Source organism: Lissotriton vulgaris, unplaced genomic scaffold (genome assembly GCF_964263255.1).
Source record: "Lissotriton vulgaris unplaced genomic scaffold, aLisVul1.2 SCAFFOLD_532, whole genome shotgun sequence".
NCBI lineage: Eukaryota > Metazoa > Chordata > Amphibia > Caudata > Salamandridae > Lissotriton > Lissotriton vulgaris.
This window is the reverse complement of record NW_028245496.1, coordinates 173,562-192,920: the sequence shown is the minus strand read 5'-3', so window position 1 is coordinate 192,920 and position 19,359 is coordinate 173,562. Positions and strand designations below refer to the sequence as shown.

The window sequence follows — 19,359 nt, the reverse complement described above, 5'->3', positions numbered from 1 at the left end:
GTGGTGGAACTTCTTCTGTGGACCAACCAACACCCCATGAGGAATTGATAGAATCAACCCTGCTACCAGAGAGTGTGAGTGGAGTGGCTAGCATTGATAGCTCAGACCCTACAGCAACTACACAAGGTAAGATGCATGCAACTTGGTTCAATGAATGTGTGTAATAATTGTGTGTGTGTCCTGTGCTTATACTCAGTGTCATATAAATAGTAGTCCAGTTACACTGTAAAACCAGAAGTGAGCAATATATCATGGGAGTTGTAGTGCAATAAGGTTTGGCACACTTATCATCATAGTAACACATGACTTTTTCGCAAGTAGTAATTTGGGATACTAAAACAGTGTAGTGCAACTTTTTGTCTGCAATGAAATCAATTTATTTTGAAGAAACACAAATTCATTTTTCACACTCTACATCCACAGAACATACAAGAGACTCCAGGGCAGAAATTGATTTGGAAAATTCTCCTCCACATGTCACGTCTGACACAGAACAAGTAGTCACTGATGCCCCTGTTCAGAATAGAAACATGCACAGGATTTATATAGCGCACTACATACCCTATGGGTATGTAGTGCGCTATATAAATTCTGACTTGACTTGACTTGACTTGCCAGCAATGGAAGAAGACGAAAATTTAGATGGAGGTTCAGTTCCCAATGAGACTGTCACAGTGTCCCCTCAGGACTCACAAGAGGAACCACAAATACCAAGGAGGGCACAGTCATTCCATCTGGAGACATGTAGGAGCAACAGATGACCATGTGAAGGAGGCACTGTTTTTGCTGGCCTTGAGCAGGATATGCTTCATGTACAGCGCATGCAACACAAGGCACTCAGGTCAATAAATTGGCAGCTTTTGAAATCCAATAAAAATCAAGAAAGCATGGTTGCATCAATTGAAAAACTCTGCCTGACCCTTGTACAAACAGAAAATGCTCGTAACAGGGCTGCACAGGCAGCACATGTCAGGATGCATACTCACACTAAGGCAATCAACTGGCTTTGTTCAGTCACAAGCAATTTCACCAGGCGCAGCATTAACATGCAGCGCAAATTGAGTGACTGCACACGTGAAATGGCGAAAAGTGTGGACAAAATGACCTCGGTGTTGGAAACTATGCAAACCTTCAACTCTGGTGCAAGGGCTCTCCTAGGCTCTGCAGAAAGTGAGGACAACTCCAGTAGGAGCAGTAGAAACCCTACCCCAACAAACCAATTGAGCCAACGCAGAAGTGGAAGGCGTGCTAGTTCAGGACCTGAACAAGAAGCCATGCATTCACAGGAGCACCATGCTTCAAGCCGCCAGCGCAAAAAATAACTTTAGGAATAGTAACCTATTCAGCTTAAATGCATTGTGAAAGCAGTCTTTGTGTTGCACGTATGGATATTTTCATTTACAACATTAGAAAGTAATGTTTTACACACAATGCACTATAGTTTGTCTGTTGTGAATTAAAACATCAATTACAAACCTGAGTCTGTAGTTTGTTTTTTCTTACCTAAAAATAATTGCGTGTAATCTCTGTCCTTCTTTGACGGACAGACATTGCTCCAACTCCTGCTACTGCCATTCTTGGTGGAGGGATGTCATCATCATCAGATGAGTCAGAGTCACTCACTTCAATGTCTGTGCCTTTGCAAATGGCCATGTTATGCAGCATTGCACATGTTGTAACAATTTTACAACATGTTTTAGGATTGTATTGCAAAGCTCCTCCACTTTTGTGTATGCATCTGAACCGGCTTTTTAATATTCCAAAAGTATGTTCAATTACCCCACGTGTGGACCGGTGTGCCCTGTTGCACTGTCTTTCACTTGCATTTGCAGGATTTAAGTATGGTGTTAGGATGAAATCACGCACTGCATAGGCACTATCACCTGCATGTAAGAGAGAAAATAGTAACTGTATGTTCCATTGGAAATAAATGGATGGATGGATGGATGTTTGCATGAGTGTTACTCACCTAGCAGGTATCCATCTCCAAACTGACCAGCACTAAGACGTCTATGAATTGCGCTATGTCTGAAGATAAAGGAGTCATGTGTACTCCCTGGAAACTTTGCTACAATATCATTGATGATGTTTTTGGCATTGCATAAGATCTGGATGTAGAGCGAGTGGTAGCTTTTTCTATTCCGAAATACATATTCTATGGCTGCAGGTGGAGTGATAGCAATATGGGTTCCGTCAATGCATCCAATCACATGTGGAAATCGTGCTATTTGATAGAAATCCAACTTTGTTTCCAGTATGGCTTATTGTGTATTAGAGAAATATATATGATGTTGGAGTCTCCTTAGCATTGCATCCAGGAACACATGAAAAAAGCGTGAAAGGGCACTCTGTGACACTCCACCAACCTCTGTAATTACACTTTGAAAAGAGCCTGAAGCCAAAAGGTGCAGTGAGCACAATACCTGCACATGTGTTGGAATTGATTGTGTCCTGCCTGTAGGATGCTCCAAAAAAGGTTCCAATTCATTAATCAGGTCCAAAATGGTGTGTGGATGTAGTCTGTATTTGTCATAGATCGCCTCCTGAGTCTGCTGGAACAGCGGAATGCGTATTCTGAAGATTCTCTCCTGTCTTTGTCTTCTCTGTGCAAGAGCTTGAATGCGCAGCCTCCTGGCAATCCGGTACAGTCCCGCCATTTTGGAATTAAAAAAATGCATTCTGGGAGCCTTTTTATATATTTTTTCTGTTACCACCTGCTTCTATTTGGTGTTAATAGCGATTTCTTATTTAGCGATTTTTGAAAAATCGCTATTTGCGATTTTTTTCTTACATATTGATGAGATTTCTTAACTTGCGATTTGTTATTTGCGAAAATTGCAAAATTAGGAACATGCAAAATAAGGAATCGCAAAATATTCTGAGAAAAACTCTTCTCGCACACTAAGAATTCACTAAAATTGAGAATTCTAAAAATGCGATGCGATTTTTTTCATACATGCCAGTTGCACTTTTTTTGTTGCAAACGCTGCGAAATTGCGATTCACAGCGTTTGCGACATGGAAACGACTTGATACATCTGCCCTTAAGTGTCTAAAGGTCTTGCTAAAATCCTGGTGACTAGACTCGTCAAAGTAATACGCACCCTCTTACATCATGACCAGAACAGCTTTATGCCTAACAGAATCACAAGACATTGTTTAATACGGCTCCATACTACACAGGCTCGAATAGATGAAATCAATGATCAGAGTATTATAGCTTGTCATGAGTTATAGCCGGTAGGATTTCTCTGTGAATTAAAGGTGCTTCCACGCACACACGGTGATCTGCAGGTCATGATTAAAAATACCATCAAGAGCCCCTCTGCTTGCCATCCTTTTGAGGTCGGCAATTTGAGGACCACGATTTCAGCTATAAAAACACCTGTTATTTACAGTGCTTAGAAACTGCAGAAAAGTGTCACATAGCGCTACCTAGCAACAATTTAATATTTAGGCAGGACATCACCGAAGTAACTATCATTAGCGCGATAGAGACACATTGGCAGTGTGTTTTACAAGGTGTACAAGAAGCAAAGTAAATGCATTGTGTCTGTTCTTTCTGTGAAGGTCAGAGAGCTGCTCAGTGAAGTGGTAGAAGAAGTGATGGACGACTTCTTGAGACGAGTTCCAGAAGGGATGGATCCGGACACTGCAGAGTATCCTTTGATGCCAAGTAACACTGTGAAAAACTCTTGTAACTTGTCTTTCTGTTTCAGTGAGGACCAGCTGGCAGCGTACTCCAGGTCTGCTTCATGCACGTGTCTTCGGCTGAATGGCAGTGTTCCCAGCCTGGATCCTCTGCTCGTGTTTATGGCATCACAGGAGCCTGTGAGGCATCAGTGCAGGCCCTGGGCTCACAGCTTCAAGTCGTGTTTTTATTAGTGGACATGCACGGGACAGATTCCAGTGGGTTCCAATACAGCAGGGGTTAGAGCCTAGGTGAATAGTTAATTACCTTTATTTTGGCTTGAAGGTTTCAGACTGTACTCACTGAGCCATGACTGGGCATGGGGAGACTCTGTGTGCTGTTCGGTTTCAGCAACAGATGGGAATTGTACATGTTGAAACAGATACTTTTCATTTCAGTGCCACAGGGGTGAAATTCTGGCAAATGTCTTCTGCCCTAGCCTGTGATGATGCAGATTAATGCCATGGATGCTGTTGTCAGATTTGGGAACTCCTATGACATTCCATCCGCTATTGTTTCACCACCTGGTTTTCACCCGAACTACAGACCCTCAAAGCGACTGCAACAAACTAGAGAGACGTTGGCACTCCAACAATAGCCCCTCCGATCTCAGCTCATTCAGATCTGCCCTCAACAACTACCACCATCACCTTAGGGAGACCAAGTGGTTCTCCTGCCCAGCTGCCACCGAACACTCGATTCACCCCTCCCAAACTGTGCGCAGCACTGTGGCCGACTACTTCCAACAAAAGATCGCAGACATCTACAGAAACTTCGACCCCCAATCCACTGACCTCGAACACCCCCGCAACCATACCAGTGCCTCCAACACCCACCGACTATCTGACTGGAAGCAGCTATCAATAAAGGAAATCACCACCATCATGAACTCAATCCACTCCTGTGCTTCCTCGAACCCCTACCCTGCAGCACATCTACAACCTCACAGAGATCATCAACGCTTCCATCACAACAGCAACTGTCCCGGTCGCATGGAAACACACAGAGGTCAAGTCTCTCCTGAAAAAACCCTTTGCCGATCCTAGCATTCTCAGGAACTATTGACCCATCTCGCTACTCCCCTTCCAGCCAAGGTTTGCGAGAAGGCCATCAACCACCAGCTCACAGAGTACCTCAAAGAGAACAACCTTCTCGATGCCTCCGAATAAGGCTTCCGGGCCCATATCGCAGCTAGGGACGACATCAGACGCCTCCTCGACCAAACGGAAACAGCAGACCTCATGCTCCTTGACCTCTCGGTGGCCTTCGACATCATCTCCCTTCACACCATGCTCACCAGACTCCACCACATGGGCATTCAAGGCAACTCTCTCAACTGGATCGTCTCCTTCCTCTCCATCTGAACGCAAAGAATCCACCTACAGCCTTTTTCCTCTGAACCCAAGAATATCATCTGCAGCATCCCCCAGCGCTCCTATCTCAGTCCTCCCTCTTCAGCACCTACATGACACCTCTAGCAGACATCGCCTGCACCCAAGGACTCAACCTCATCTCATACGTTGACGACACACAGCTCATCCTTTCCTTCACAGAAGACACTGACACCACCAGAGCCAACTTCCAGAACACCTTGTACGATGTCGCCAACTGGATGAAGGCCAACTGCCTTAAGCTCAACTCGGAGAAAACGGAGGTAATCTTCTTCAGAAACAACCCCTCCCCCTGGAACAACTCCTGATGACCCAACACACTCGGCCCTGTCCCCTCCAACCATGCACGCAACCTCAGAATCATCCTGGACAGCATGCTTCCACACCACCCTGCATGCTCCGCAAGATCTTCTGATGAATCCCCATATCTCCAAGAAAAACAGTCACCCAAGCTCTCATCTCCAGCCGCCTCAGATACGGCAACTCACTCTACACTGGAGCCACCACAGCCGCCTCAACTACGGCAACTCACTCTACACTGGAGCCACCAAGCATCTTCTCAGCCGTCTCCAGAATACTGCAGCAAGACTCATCCTCACCCTCCCCAAGAGAACCAGCACCACCTCCCACCTCAGAACCCTCCATTGGCTCCCCGTACAGAAAAGAGGTCTCTTCAAACTCCTGACCCACACCTACAAAGTCCTCCAATACTCCGGGCTCGCCTACATCACCAATCGCCTGATGTTCCATTGTCCCACAAGAAAACTGTGCTCCTCCTCCCTTGCCCTGGCCCACATCCCCCATATCCACTGGGACCGCTGCGGAGGTTGTTCCGTCTCCTACCTCACCGCCAAGTCCTGGAACGACCTCCCACTTCACCTATGCACCTGCCCCACACTTGAAAAATTCAAGAGGCTCAAGATGTGGTTGTTCGATCAAGGACGTAAGGACCTAGCGCCCGGAGACCCCTTAGGGTGACAAGTGCAGACGTTACAAAAACCCTTTGATTGACCTACCAGTACCCGTATAACCAAGAGACAACTTTTAGTGTAGATGAATATATTTTAAAACATCAGGAAACAGTGCTATAACAAGAGACTCCTCTTCAACCCGATGACATCACTGTTGGTGACGCTCACACAACCCTAATTTTTTTTAAAGTGGCATTATTGATAAGAAAAGAAATACAAACAAGTACCTATTTAACGTTTAGAGAGTTACTTAGGGGGCCGCTTCAGATTCGGTAAAATGCCCTCCGAATAGCCGTACGGAGCGTTTTCCCGTACGAATCGTATGCAGAACCGTACCCGTACGTACGATGTAGTACGATGTGTACCCAAAGCAGTTCTCCATACGAATCGTACCGAAGACCGTACAACTCACCAATCCATACGTATCGCATTCGGAACGCGCAGTACGCGATTTCCGTACGGATCGAAGCGGCATTTTCCAACCCAGCAAGTACGAATCGTATCGACAACACTCTGTACGACTCTTTTTCTACAGGAGCTTAAAACGTCCGTAAAAGCAGATTTCGCCTCGAAATGCATACGAAACGGACCCCCCCGGGTACGGTGCGTACACCCCATGATTGCAGGGGTGTCGCTGCATCGAGGTACGGTGCGTACACCCCTGGATTTCAGGGGTACGGTGCGTATGTCCCCATGCGTACACCTCATGATCGTAGGTGTACGGACCGTAGGGGTACGGTTCGTACACACCAGTGTCGTAGGTGTACGGTGCGTACACCCCGTGTGTACACCCCTTGATGTGATAGTGTTGCCCTCCGTCCAATTTGCTTATACGCGACGTTTACCGTACGTATCGCATACACCTGCTCCGGTCCGGATTGTACTTGGCGGGTCGTACGGCATTTTTACAAATCATACAGTACACCGTGCGGGACGGTGCCATACGGATTTACCCTTCATTTTCGTACAGTTCGCAATGATTCGGACGTATTTTCTTGGAACGGATCGTACTACGCGATTTGGACGGATTCGTATGATTCGTACGGAAACGGCTACAAATACGAATCATCATAAGGATTCGTTTCCTGAATCGGAATCGACCCATTAATGTTTAAAGGGCAATCCGTTAGTTAATTTAAAAGGGACTGCTTGACAGGTCACAGGCTGTTCTATATTTGGAAAAATTGCTAATTTTAGCTTCCCCACCCCAACGTGAGGCCTCTGACCTATGTTTAACCCTAGTACATTTCTCTCTGATGCCCACTTTATCTGTCTTCTGCCATAGATTGTTGCAGTAACTAAAAGTTTTTATTTTTTTGGAAAAGGCATTTCCATTGTGTTCATTTCAAAACTATCTACAGTGCATATTGACTCATCCTCATGTTCTTAGAAGCTAGTAAACTTAAATATGTCTTCCCTGAACTGGAAACAAGCATCCTGGGGCCGGTTTCTGGGTAACACCCTTCATCAGCCAGGCTAGCTTGAATCCAGTGGCAAAGTGAGCAAGGCAGCCACGTCTGGGCATACCCTGCCAACTTAGGGCGAACAAAGCAAACACAAGGAGATGATGAACGAAGCGCTGAAACTTTTCTCCTTATGTTTGCTTCGTTCGCCTTAAAATGGTAGGGTATGCCCAGACGTGGGTTCCTTGCTCACTTTGCCACTGGATTCAAGCTAGCCTAGGTAATGAGGGCTGTTAGCCCAAAACCGGTCCCAGAATGCTTGTTTCCGATCCAGGAAAGACATGACTTGGCAGTTCGGGCTGGACTGTTCCCATGAGGCACAGGGTCAAGACTGACTTGCCTATAGCTGTGTCTAAACTGGGGTGGCGAAGTGAGCTAAAGAGGATGATGGGTTTAACCCATATCTGTGACTGGGTGTGAGTGTCTGAAAAGTCCATCATCTCCTTGTGTTTGCTAAGTGAAATCTGAGCCTACCTATAACGTCCATGTAACCTTTGTTTTGGGGAAACCCTAAATATCGAATCCAAAATAAAGACTGCCCAGAATATACGAATTAAAAATATAGACAGCCCAGAATATCGAATTACCAAAATATAGACATCCCAGAATATCGAATTTGGGGTAGAAAATATCGATTTCCATAATATCGAATTTAAAATATCGATTTTCATAATATCGAAAAAAATGTAGTGTTACGTATGGTAGTATATGTGTTAACATTATGTATTGATTTTGTAATGTATGTTTAATTTAAATTAAAAAAATGAAAGTTATGTAATTTAATTTTTGCGTAATTTAATTCCATAGCGGATTGTGGGTTTATAGGGGAATAGGGTGGTAAGTAATTTAATTATAGTAAATTAAATATACATTTTTATTTATATGTATTGATAATTAATTGATTGATAATTAATTATTAATTGGTAATTCATTTTTATTAATTGGTACTTTTTTTATTGATTGGTAATTAATTTTTATTAATTGATAATTATGTTAATTGTTTTATTTATTTGGAGCGGGTTGTTGGTTTATAGGGGCATCGGGTCGGAAGTAATTCAATTGTAATGAAGTCCATATTTATTTTTATTTATATGTATTGATAATTAATTGATAATTATTTATTAATTGGTAATTAATTTTTAATTATTGGTAATTAATTTTTATTATTTGGTAATTCATTTGTATTATTTGATAATTAATTTGAATTAATTGATTAATTGATAATTATGTTAATTTTATTATTTAGTTGGAGCGGGTTGTGGGTTTATAGGGGAATAGAGTGGGAAGTAATTTAAATGTAATAAAGTTAATATTTATTTTTATTTATATGTATTGGTAATTAATTGATAATTAATTATTAATTTGTAATTAATTTTTATTAATTGGTAATTACTTTTTTTATTGATAATTAATTTTTATTAATTGGAACATATTTTTAATTATGTTTTTATTGGTATTGCTAATTAATTTAATCTTCTTTTAATATTAAATCATTACTTTCCCTAGTGTTGCACTCTCAGGAGTGGGAATAGTAATTTTTACACCTGCAATATCCAATGTTTTCCCTACTGTTGCACTCACTGGAGTGGAAATAGTAATTTTTACCCTCCCGCTATCCAACGCTTTCCCTACTGTTGCACTCACTGGAGTGAAAATAGTAATTTTTACCCTCCCGCTATCCAACGTTTTCCCTATTGTTGCACTTTCTGGAGTGGGAATAGTAATGTTTACCCTCCTGCTATCCAACACTTTCCCTACTGTTGCACTCTTGGGAGTGGGAATAGTAAGTTGTACCCCTACTCTATCCAACGTTTTCACTACTGTTGTACTCACTGGAGTGGGAATAGAAATTTTAACCCTACACTATCCAACGCTTTCCCTACTGTTGCCCTCACTGGTGTGGGAATAGTAATTTTTACCCTCCCGCTATCCAAACGCTTTCCCTGCTGTTGCACTCTTTGCAGTGGGAATAGTAATTTTTACCCCTTCGCTATCCAACGTTTTCCCTACTGTTGCACTCACTGGAGTGGGAATAGTAATTGTTACCCCTACACTATCCAACGCTTTCCCTATTGTTGCACTCACTGAAGTGGGAATAGTAATTTTTACACTCTCACTATCCAATAAAATCTCTACTTTTTTATATTACATTTATTATTTTTACATTTTAAGCTTTTTTACATTATTTTAAGTGTGTTTTATTTAATTGTTTTTAATATTTAATTACTTTATATCTTTTTTAATACATTTAAAAAATTTGATTCGATATTTTAGTACTTACCTGTTTGTAGATAGGGATTCTATATTCTGTACTTCGATATTTTGGAGTCGATATTTTGGGCATTCTATATTATGTCCCTCGATATTTAGTCACTGAACCTTTGTTTTTGCTTTTTTCAGTGAATTTCTAAGGTTTTTTCAATCCTATTTTCCAACCATAACGACCCTGTAACCTTTGTTTTTCTTTAAGTAAATATATATACATATATATAAATATACACACACACATATACATATATATAGATAAATATACATACGTACATACGTATTTATTGGCAGAGAGCACAAGAAAGAAAGAGATAGTAATACATGCACACACATACGTTTGCGTTTTTGTATCTACGGGTGTGCACAGTATCTACCTATCCAAAAAACGTGATGGACTCCAGTTCAACACATTTGTTAATAGGGATAATAGTTGTGTACAGCAGCAGCGCCAAAGTTATAGTTAGGACATAGTTTCTACAGACTAAGCTTTTTTTTGTTTTGCTAATAACTGCGCCGCCATTTGAACAATCTTCAAAAAGTCTTTAAAGTGTGCGAATCACTTTAGCTGCTAAGTGGAAAGTTTTGGGGTGATTCATCAAGTGGGGGCCGAGAAAAAGGGGAGGGGTCTGACACACATTTTCCCCATGCAATTTCCCATGAGGATTTTTTAAAATATATTTTAATTAATTTTACTTGCATGTAACCCAAAAAGCAACATGGTGACATTTGGTGCAAGCATGATGGAAAAAATACATTAACACATAGCAGTAAGTTTACAAACAATTTCTGATGATTCCCCACCCCTCGTAGCTACTCACCAACCCATGCAGCCACTTATACACAAAGTGAAACACTGATACAAACATTTAAATATTTAAACAATACTCGCTAATATATGTATTCACTAAGATACACTTAATAAGCCAGTTAACCAATCAATTTTTTTTAAAAAAAACATCCATTAAGACACTTATTTAAACATTTATTCTTCCATCGACCTTTACATATACATATATAAAACATATTTATTTTTCAGGAAGACACACATTCACTGGATGGTGTCATGAGTGATGTCATGAGTGATGTCACTGACCATGTCATGAGTGATGTAATATGTGACGTCATCAGCAGTGCATTGCAGGCGCGCAAGTTATAGTGAGTCCAACTAACTATAACGTGGGAATTTCAATGGTTGTATGTCAGTAAAATTTCCAGCTAACTATAACTGGTGTCAAACCTATGGTTTTTTCAGTGAATTTAATAGGTTTTTTTAATTGCTAATTCCTAACTATAACTGGTGTGAAACCTATGATTTTTTCAGTGAATTTCATAGGTTTTTTAAATGCTAATTCCTAACTATATAAGGTCTGAAACCTATGTTTTTTTCAGTGAATTTCAAAGGTTTTTTAATGCCAATTCCTAACTATATAAGACCTGAAAGCCCACCAGGAATCTCCAGTATGCGCCAGGGGACTGCATTGCAGAGAGGTGTAATGAAGCCACGCCCCTTTTTACACCTCTCTGCAACGCAGCCCCCGTGCATGTTTGAAGAGGGGGAACTAATTTCCCCTGCATTCTGGGGGCCCCTGGGGGCCAACTAGCCCACCTGGAACCTCCAGTATGCGCCAGGGGGCTGCATTGCAGAGAGGTGTAATGAGGCCACACCCTTTTTTACACCTCTCTGCAACGCAGCCCCCGTGCATGTTTGAAGAGGGGGAACTAATTCCCCTTGCATACTAGGGGTCCCTGGGGGCCAACTAGCCCACCTGGAACCTCCAGTATGCGCCAGTAGGCTGCATTGCACTGAGGTGTAATGAGGCTATGCCCCTTTTTACACCTCTCTGCAACGCAGGCCACTGGCGCGTTTGCAGAGGGGGGACTAATTCCCCTTGCATACTGAGGGTCCCTGGGTCATATCTGCCCAAACACCGATATTCCGAACGATTGAAAATGACTTTTCTTGAGAAACATTTGGATTTGGATTATCATGTCCTATACTTTGGAATTTTTGAAAGACTGACTTTGAGATTCTGCTATAAGTTACTCAAGTCTGCCCGAATTGTGTGGGTAAAATTGATACCTAGTCACTTTGAATGAGAATGTACTTACGTCTCGTCTAACATTTGGAAGAAATATCTAGTTATATGACAACAGGATACCGACATAACTTGAAGGAAATAAGAACGCCCTGAAGAAGTTCTGTTGTACAGAACGAAACGTTTCGGCTGGCTGTGGTACATAAACTTAAGGAAAATAAAAGCATTTGAATGTACACCAAGATTCAGCGCTTCAATAAGGACTCTAAGTGATATGATTTGATTGGACTTATTGTGCAAGTGGTGCTGTGCCAAACTTTGGAATATTCTCCACTACTCTCTACTACTTACTCTCTCCTACTCCACTACTCTCAAATACTCACTCTCTACTACTCATTCTCTACTACTCTCTACTACTCTCTCTCTACTACTCACTCCCTACTACTCACTCTCTACTACTCTCTACTACTCACTCTCTACTTCTCACTCTCTACTACTCTCTACTACTCACCCTCTACTACTCTCTCTACTACTCACTCTCTACTACTCACTCTACTACTCACTCTCTACTACTCTCTACTACTCACTCTCTACTACTCTCTCTCTACTAGGCTCTACTACTCACTCTACTACTCACTCACTACTAGTCTCTACTATTCTCTCTCTGCTACTCACTCTCTACTATTCTCTACTACTCACTCTCTACTACTCTCTACTACTCACTCTTTACTGATCTCTACTACTCACTCTACTGCTCTCTACTACTCACTCTACTACTTACTCTCTACTACTCTCTACTACTCACTCTCTACTACTCACTCTCTATTACTCTCTACTACTCACTCTACTCTCTACTACTCACTCTCTGCTACTCTCTCTACTGCTCTCTACTACTCTCTATTACTCACTCTCTACTCTCTACCTCTCTACCTCTCTCTACACGCACACATATACACATATATATATATATGCATGTATATGCATATGCATTTATATATGTATGTGTATGTATATATATATATATATATATATATATATATATATATATATACACATACATATATAAACATATATAATCTGTATATCTATATAAATACAAATATAAATGCATGCATACATATACATATATGCATACAGATGCATGTTATTTACATGAAAGTTTAAAAAACACTAATAAAAGCAAAGCTAAAAAGCCACCTCATTACAAACAGAATGGCTTTAACTTAAACGAGGGCAAGATCTATTGCATTTTCAATGCTTGTTTACTTTGGTTCCATCAAGAAGGCATTCAGATGTGTCACACATTTACCATAAATTCTGAATGTTAGCACTCTAGTTGCTCATTAGATCACTGTAGTAAAGCTACTGCTCACAAGGGAAGTCTGCTGCTGGTATTCAAAGTGCATGTTTCAGTCTGCATGTCAGAATTTGTTTAATGGAATAGAAGAGGATTTGAGAAGTCACTCAAAATGATCCCTAATTTGTCTTTCTGAAGCACTAATCATACTTTCTATGGCAAAATGAACCCCCTCATTTTGTTCCTTTTTAAATTAAATTTTTTCAGACTTACCACTTCATTCCAATCAAGATGGCTTCTGGTGTGCCATACTTTTGTCATAAGTAAGACTGTTAGCGCTCTAGTTGTTCTTTAGAACACTCTGGGACATTCTGTCATTGGGCTATACTTGGGATACATCTGGGTGATATTTGGGCTACATTTAGGCTCTTTTGTCTCTGGTGGCCATCTTGGGAGACTGTATGTCAGAATGTTTTAATGAAATTGAAGAGGATTTGAGAAGTCACTCAAAATGTGCCCTAATTTTTCTTTCTGCAGCACTAATCATACTTTCTATGGCAAAATATACCCCCTCATTTTGTTCCTTTTTAAATTAAATGTTTTAAGAGTTACCACTATATTCCAATCAAGATGGCTTCAGGTGTGCTAAACCTTTGTAATAAGTAGGACTGTTAGCGCTCTAGTTGTTCTTTAGAACACTCTGGGACATTCTGTCATTGGGCTATACTTGGGCTACATCTGGGTGATATTTGGGCTACATTTGGGCTCTTTTGTCTCTGGTGGCCATCTTGGGAGACTGCATGTCAGAATGTTTTAATGAAATGGAAGAGGATTTGAGATGTCACTCAAAATGTGCCCTAATTTTTCTTTCTGCAGCACTAATAATACTTTCTATAGCATAATATACCCCCTCATTTTGTTCCATTTTAAATTAAATGTTTTAAGAGTTACCACTTTATTCCCATCACAATGGCTTAAGGTGTGCTATACCTTTGTAATAATTAGGACTGTTAGCGCTCTAGTTGTTCTTTAGAACACTCTAGGAGGCTGCAGTATAACACAAAGGAATTAACTGACAGTCTCTGTCCTTGTTGGATGTACATGTTTTACTGAGAATGTCAGACTTCATTCTCACATGACTGAGAAAGATAATGTGAATTTACAGAAAATATGCTTTCAGTTTAGCTTATAGATCCCCTTCCTAACCACTGTGGGAAAATCATGAGATATTAGTTTTCTTTCAAACATGATTCATGATATCACAGCAGAAGGCTTTTTCACATGGTAAAATCACCTTAGAACACACCACAATTCCTAAAATGAGTATGGTACCATCAACAAATGATTTATAATGTAACAAAGTCCTAAAACCCTCTATTAACTACAATGCTTTTTAATGAGGTGCTATCATGTATATTGGTCCCAAGATGGCTGACAACACTTCTTGGATGAAGTGCTGACAGCCAATCAGATCAGATGTGTGGTTAGGCTCCGCCCAGATATAAAAAAAATTTTGAACCTAAATTACTCAAAATCCACTGAAGCACATATCTTGAGACATAGCAAAGGCACATCGGGCTACCAGTCCCTACAATTTTGCCAAGTTTTGTGGAAATCCATTCAGCCGTTCGGGCTAAAAGTGAGTCCAACCGCCCTATGGAAATTACCATGGGGAAAACACGTTTTGGGACCCCCATTTTATCTCGGCCCCCGCTTGACAAATCCCCCCCAAACTTTCAGGGAAGGAGCGGAGCACAGCGAGGCAAATTTAAGGAAAATTACAGGCAGAATCCTCAACCGGCGCCAAAGTTATTCCCAATAGAATGTTGCGGATTTCCTATAGAAAACAATCCTAACTATAACTACCTACTGGCCACCGCCAGTAGGTAATATATCTATATATATATATATATATATATATATATATATATATATAGATATATTACCTACTGGCGTGTCGCCAGTAGGTATATATAGTTAGGATTTTTTCCCTATGGGATTTTTGAAAATTCTATGTCTAATAACTTTGGCGTTTGTGGACGGAATCGGCTGAAATTTTCAGGAAAATGGCACATTTTCTTTCTGAGCAGCCCCTGAAAATGTGGGGGGGTTTCCTCAAGGGGGGGGCGAGAAAAAAGGGGGGTCCCAAAACGCGTTTTCCCCATTCATTTTTCCATAGGGCGGTTGGCCTCACTTTTAGCTCGAACGGCTGAATGGATTTGCACGAAACTTGGCAAAATTGTAGGGACTGTTAGCCCGATGTGCCTTTGCTAGGTCTCAATATATGTGCTCCAGTGGATTTTGAGAAATTAACGTTCAAAACAAGATATATATCTGTAACAGCGCTCCGGGCTGCGCTCCGGTCCGCTTACTTTTCGCGAAACGGAACTTTGCGATGCGAAGCTGATTGGCTCTCCGGTGTCTGTCAACATTCTAAACAGTCCGGAGCGGCCGCCATCTTATCTCTCGGTAGGATCGAGAGAGAAGAAGAGGTGAAAAACGAAGGGGGAATTTAATGAAAGGGGGCAAGGTATACCCCTCTTGACCCCCTAGGAATGTTGTTGGGGTTATTAAAGGGTCCCGTGGGGAAAATAAAAAAAAAAATATTTTTCACAGTAGAAGCGCTTCCCGGGCCGCGAACTGGGCCGCAAACTGGTAGCAAAACGGGAATTCGCCATTTTGTGCTTCGTTTTAATTAAATTACTAGGTATAAGGGGGTGCGGGAGACGTATCCTAATCCCTTATGTTTTCTGAGGGTGGCTGAGGAGGCTCATATATGTTGATATATGTCTTCCAGCGGCTGTGCGTGCGCCATCTTGTCTCTTGGTAGGATCGAGAGAAAAGAAGAGGTGAAAAACGAAGGGGGAATTTAATGAAAGGGGGCAAGGTATTCCCCTCTTGACCCCCTAGGAATGATGTTGGGGTTATTAAAGGGTCCCGTGGGGAAAAAAAAATTGATTTTTCACGGTAGAAGCGCTTCCCGGGCCGCAAACTGGTAGCGAAACGGGAATTCGCCATTTTGTGTTTCGTTTTAATTAAATTACTAGGTATAAGGGGGTGCGGGAGACGTATCCTGATCCCTTATGTTTTCTGAGGGTGGCTGAGGAGGCTCATATATGTTGATACATGTCTTCCAGCGGCTGTGCGTGAGCTTTTTTTTTTTTTGTTGCTGCGTGACGTCTGTTAACGTTCGATTCTATGGAAATCAGGAAGTGTTGACCGCCAATTTGTCAGTGCGATAAAATATTTTGTTATAAATGAATCCTTATTGATAAACATTGTCTGCGCCATCTTGCCTTTTTTCCAATGCCACAATTTTGTCGTGCACGGCAGCCATTTTAGATGCCAGGCCGGTCCCAGGCTATCACCTAGCCCTGCGGATGTAGTTTATGGCCCCAGCTGTAGAGAATCCAGACATGCCAACCCTCCCGATTCAGGCGTGAGACTACTGATTTCAGTGCTAGTCTCCCGCCTCCCGATTTCTGCAAGCAAAAACCCGGGGGCATATTACCAACAACTAGCGATAGTTTTTGTCTCTAACTTGTTTAGAGACAAAAATTATCGCCGCACATCGGCGATTTTTATCGCAGATAAACCTTGCTATTAGCAAGGTTTATCGCAAATGCGATAAAAAACGGCCGCAATGCATGAATATCGCTGAAAAGTCAGCGATATTCATGCATTATCGAGCAAATGCTCTTAGCCATGTTATCCACCTCCCATTGGATAACATGGCTAAGAACTGCTCAGGGCAGGTGTTAGCTTTTGGAGATATTCGCGCTTAGCGCGAATATCTCCAAAAGTTGGTAATAGGAGATAGCGATGTTAGGGACTGTTTCCAGTCGCTAACATCTTGGCACACCCACTTTGCATGTCATTAGTGATAAATATCACTGACATGCAAAGCGGGGCCCAAGATGGTCGCTATCTCCTTTTAGCTGTCACTAACTGGTGTTAGCGACAGCTTGGTAATAGGGAGATAATTTTATCTCCGCTTTCTTGGCTTTTAAAGCCAAAAAAGCGGAGATAAACCCCCTTGATAATATGCCCCACGATTCCTCAGGGGTTTCAGCTGACAGGGCTTGGTATTGTGTTACGTGCTAATTCTGCCAGGAAACATCAGAGGGTCGATGCAGGGGCTCTAGAAGGGGTGATAAACCATTTAAGCCTCATGAACAAGCGCATGGTCTTTTAAAGATCTGTGAAGTACTCGGGGCGGCGGTGCATGTGTGCCCTCTTTCAGGAGCGGGGAGGGGGGCACTGCCAGCAACTTGCCAGGCCAGGCAGTGTTCAACACTTGCATCACCCTTTCTCTGCCTGCTATTGCGCTCCATGCTTCGGAAAGGTAAGAAAAAGAACGTGCATTTGAGTTTGAAATGTCCGATCCTGTAGCAGTACACTTGCAAAGCCCACACATGACAATAACCCGATTCAAGGCCCCATTCACCCGATTTTTTAAAAATATATAGCACTCCAACAAAGCAGGATTATAAAACTTTATTAACTTTTAAATATAACGAACGCAACAAAAACTGTAAATACATTTAAACATTTTTTGATAAAAAAAGCAACAATGGTCAGAAGCTGTCTTTTGTGCGAATAGTCCCAAGGCAGCACAACGTGCTGAGTTCTGGACGGCACCCAGGTGATGTCACCTGGGTGCCGCACTAGTTTTTGGTTTCCTACAATGCAGCTCAGAAAAACAGCGTGGGGCGTCCCGGGTGGTGCGGGGGGAGGCCTCGTCAGTAGCGGTCTGTTGTGCGAATAGTCCCAAGGCAGCAGAACGCGCTGAGATGTGGATGGCACCCAGGTGATGTCCAGTAAACTGCCGCACTGGTTTTGGTATCCTACAATGCTGCTCCGAAAATTGGCGTGGGGCGGCCCGGGGGGGGCGTGGGGGAGGCGGCGTGAATGGGCCTCCCCAGGTGGCGGCCATCCAGCTGAGTTGCGCCCGCTCTTGCGGCTACAGCGTCTCGCTCACCATGTAGTTGACTTCCGCCCACTCTTGCAGTGCAGCGATAGGCGGCTGCCACAGGACTCTTAAAATGGTGGACGGCTCTTCGGTTTTGGGCCTGGTCCACTAAAATGGCCCTGGGACACCTTGGAACTCGGACGCTTGCCTGCTAGGGCTTGGGCTCCATTCTCGAAAGCGTCCCCTCAGCCGTGAAGATTCTACAAAAGTCTTGTGGGCCCTCGACTCCTGCAGGCTTCCGGTGGGGAGCGGCTGCCATGATTGCTCGCGGAATGACCACGACGGAGCCACGAGATGGTGGTGCTCTCATGCTGACGCCAGCTTCAGTCTGAATCATCCAGAAACAAGGTGGGGCTTTCATCGTTTGGGAAAAAAAATGTTCTAAACCAATGAAAAGTGTTATTTTTAGGTCATATGACCAAGCCTTCCATCTTTAGGAAACCAAAAGTAAAATGAACCAATGAAAAGTTTTATAAACAAGTCACATGACCTGTTATGCGGCATAGGGCTACAAAAAGCGTAGAAAATCCGTTGGCACGTGAGGCGGCGTCAGTAGCGGACCGATGTGCGAATAGGCCGAAGGCAGCACAACGTGCCGAGATCCGGATGGCACCGAGTTAGTGTCCAGCAAGTTGCTGCACTGGTGTGGCTATCCTACAATGCTGCGCTGAAAGTCGGCGTGGGGCGCCCCGTTGGCCTGTGAGGTCGCGTCAGTCAGTGGGGGCTGTGCGTCTCCCCCAAGATGGAGGCTCCTCGGCTGCAGTGGGGCGCCCCTTAGCGTTTCACTCGCCGTCCAACTGAGTTGCGTCCGCATTTGCGGCTACAGTAGGCCGAAGGCAGCACAACGCGCCGAGATCCGGATGGCACCGAGGTGGTGTCCAGCAAGTTGCCGCACTGGTGTGGCCATCCTACAATGCTGCGCCGAAAGACGGCGTGTCCAGCTGAGTTGCGGTCACTCTTGCGGTACAGTGACTCGAACGCGCCGAGATCCGGATGGCACCGAGGTGGTGTCCAGCAAATTGCCGCACTGGTGTGGCCATCCTACAATGCTGCGCCGAAAGACGGCGTGTCCAGCTGAGTTCCGGTCACTTTTGCGGTACAGTGACTCAAACGCGCCGAGATCCGGATGGCACCGAGGTGGTGTCCAGCAAGTTGCCGCACTGGTGTGGCCATCCTACAATGCTGCGCCGAAAGTCAGCGTGGGGTGCCCCGTTGGCTTATGAGGTGATGTCAGTAGTGGACCGATGTGTGAATAGGTCGGAACCAGCACA

The 19,359-nt window shown here is 43.0% G+C and overlaps 1 protein-coding gene across 2 annotated transcripts in view; it reads left to right on the top strand.

Annotated features, from left to right (window-relative positions):
- The window catches only part of LOC147666399 (uncharacterized), a 392,367-nt gene that overhangs the window by 227,748 nt on the left and 145,260 nt on the right, over positions 1-19,359 (top strand). For both annotated transcript variants that reach the window (XM_086949092.1, XM_086949091.1), the window contains exon 8: positions 3,570-3,658. In XM_086949092.1, coding sequence (XP_086805218.1) covers positions 3,570-3,658 — 89 coding nt within the window. The remainder of the gene's footprint in view (positions 1-3,569; positions 3,659-19,359) is intronic.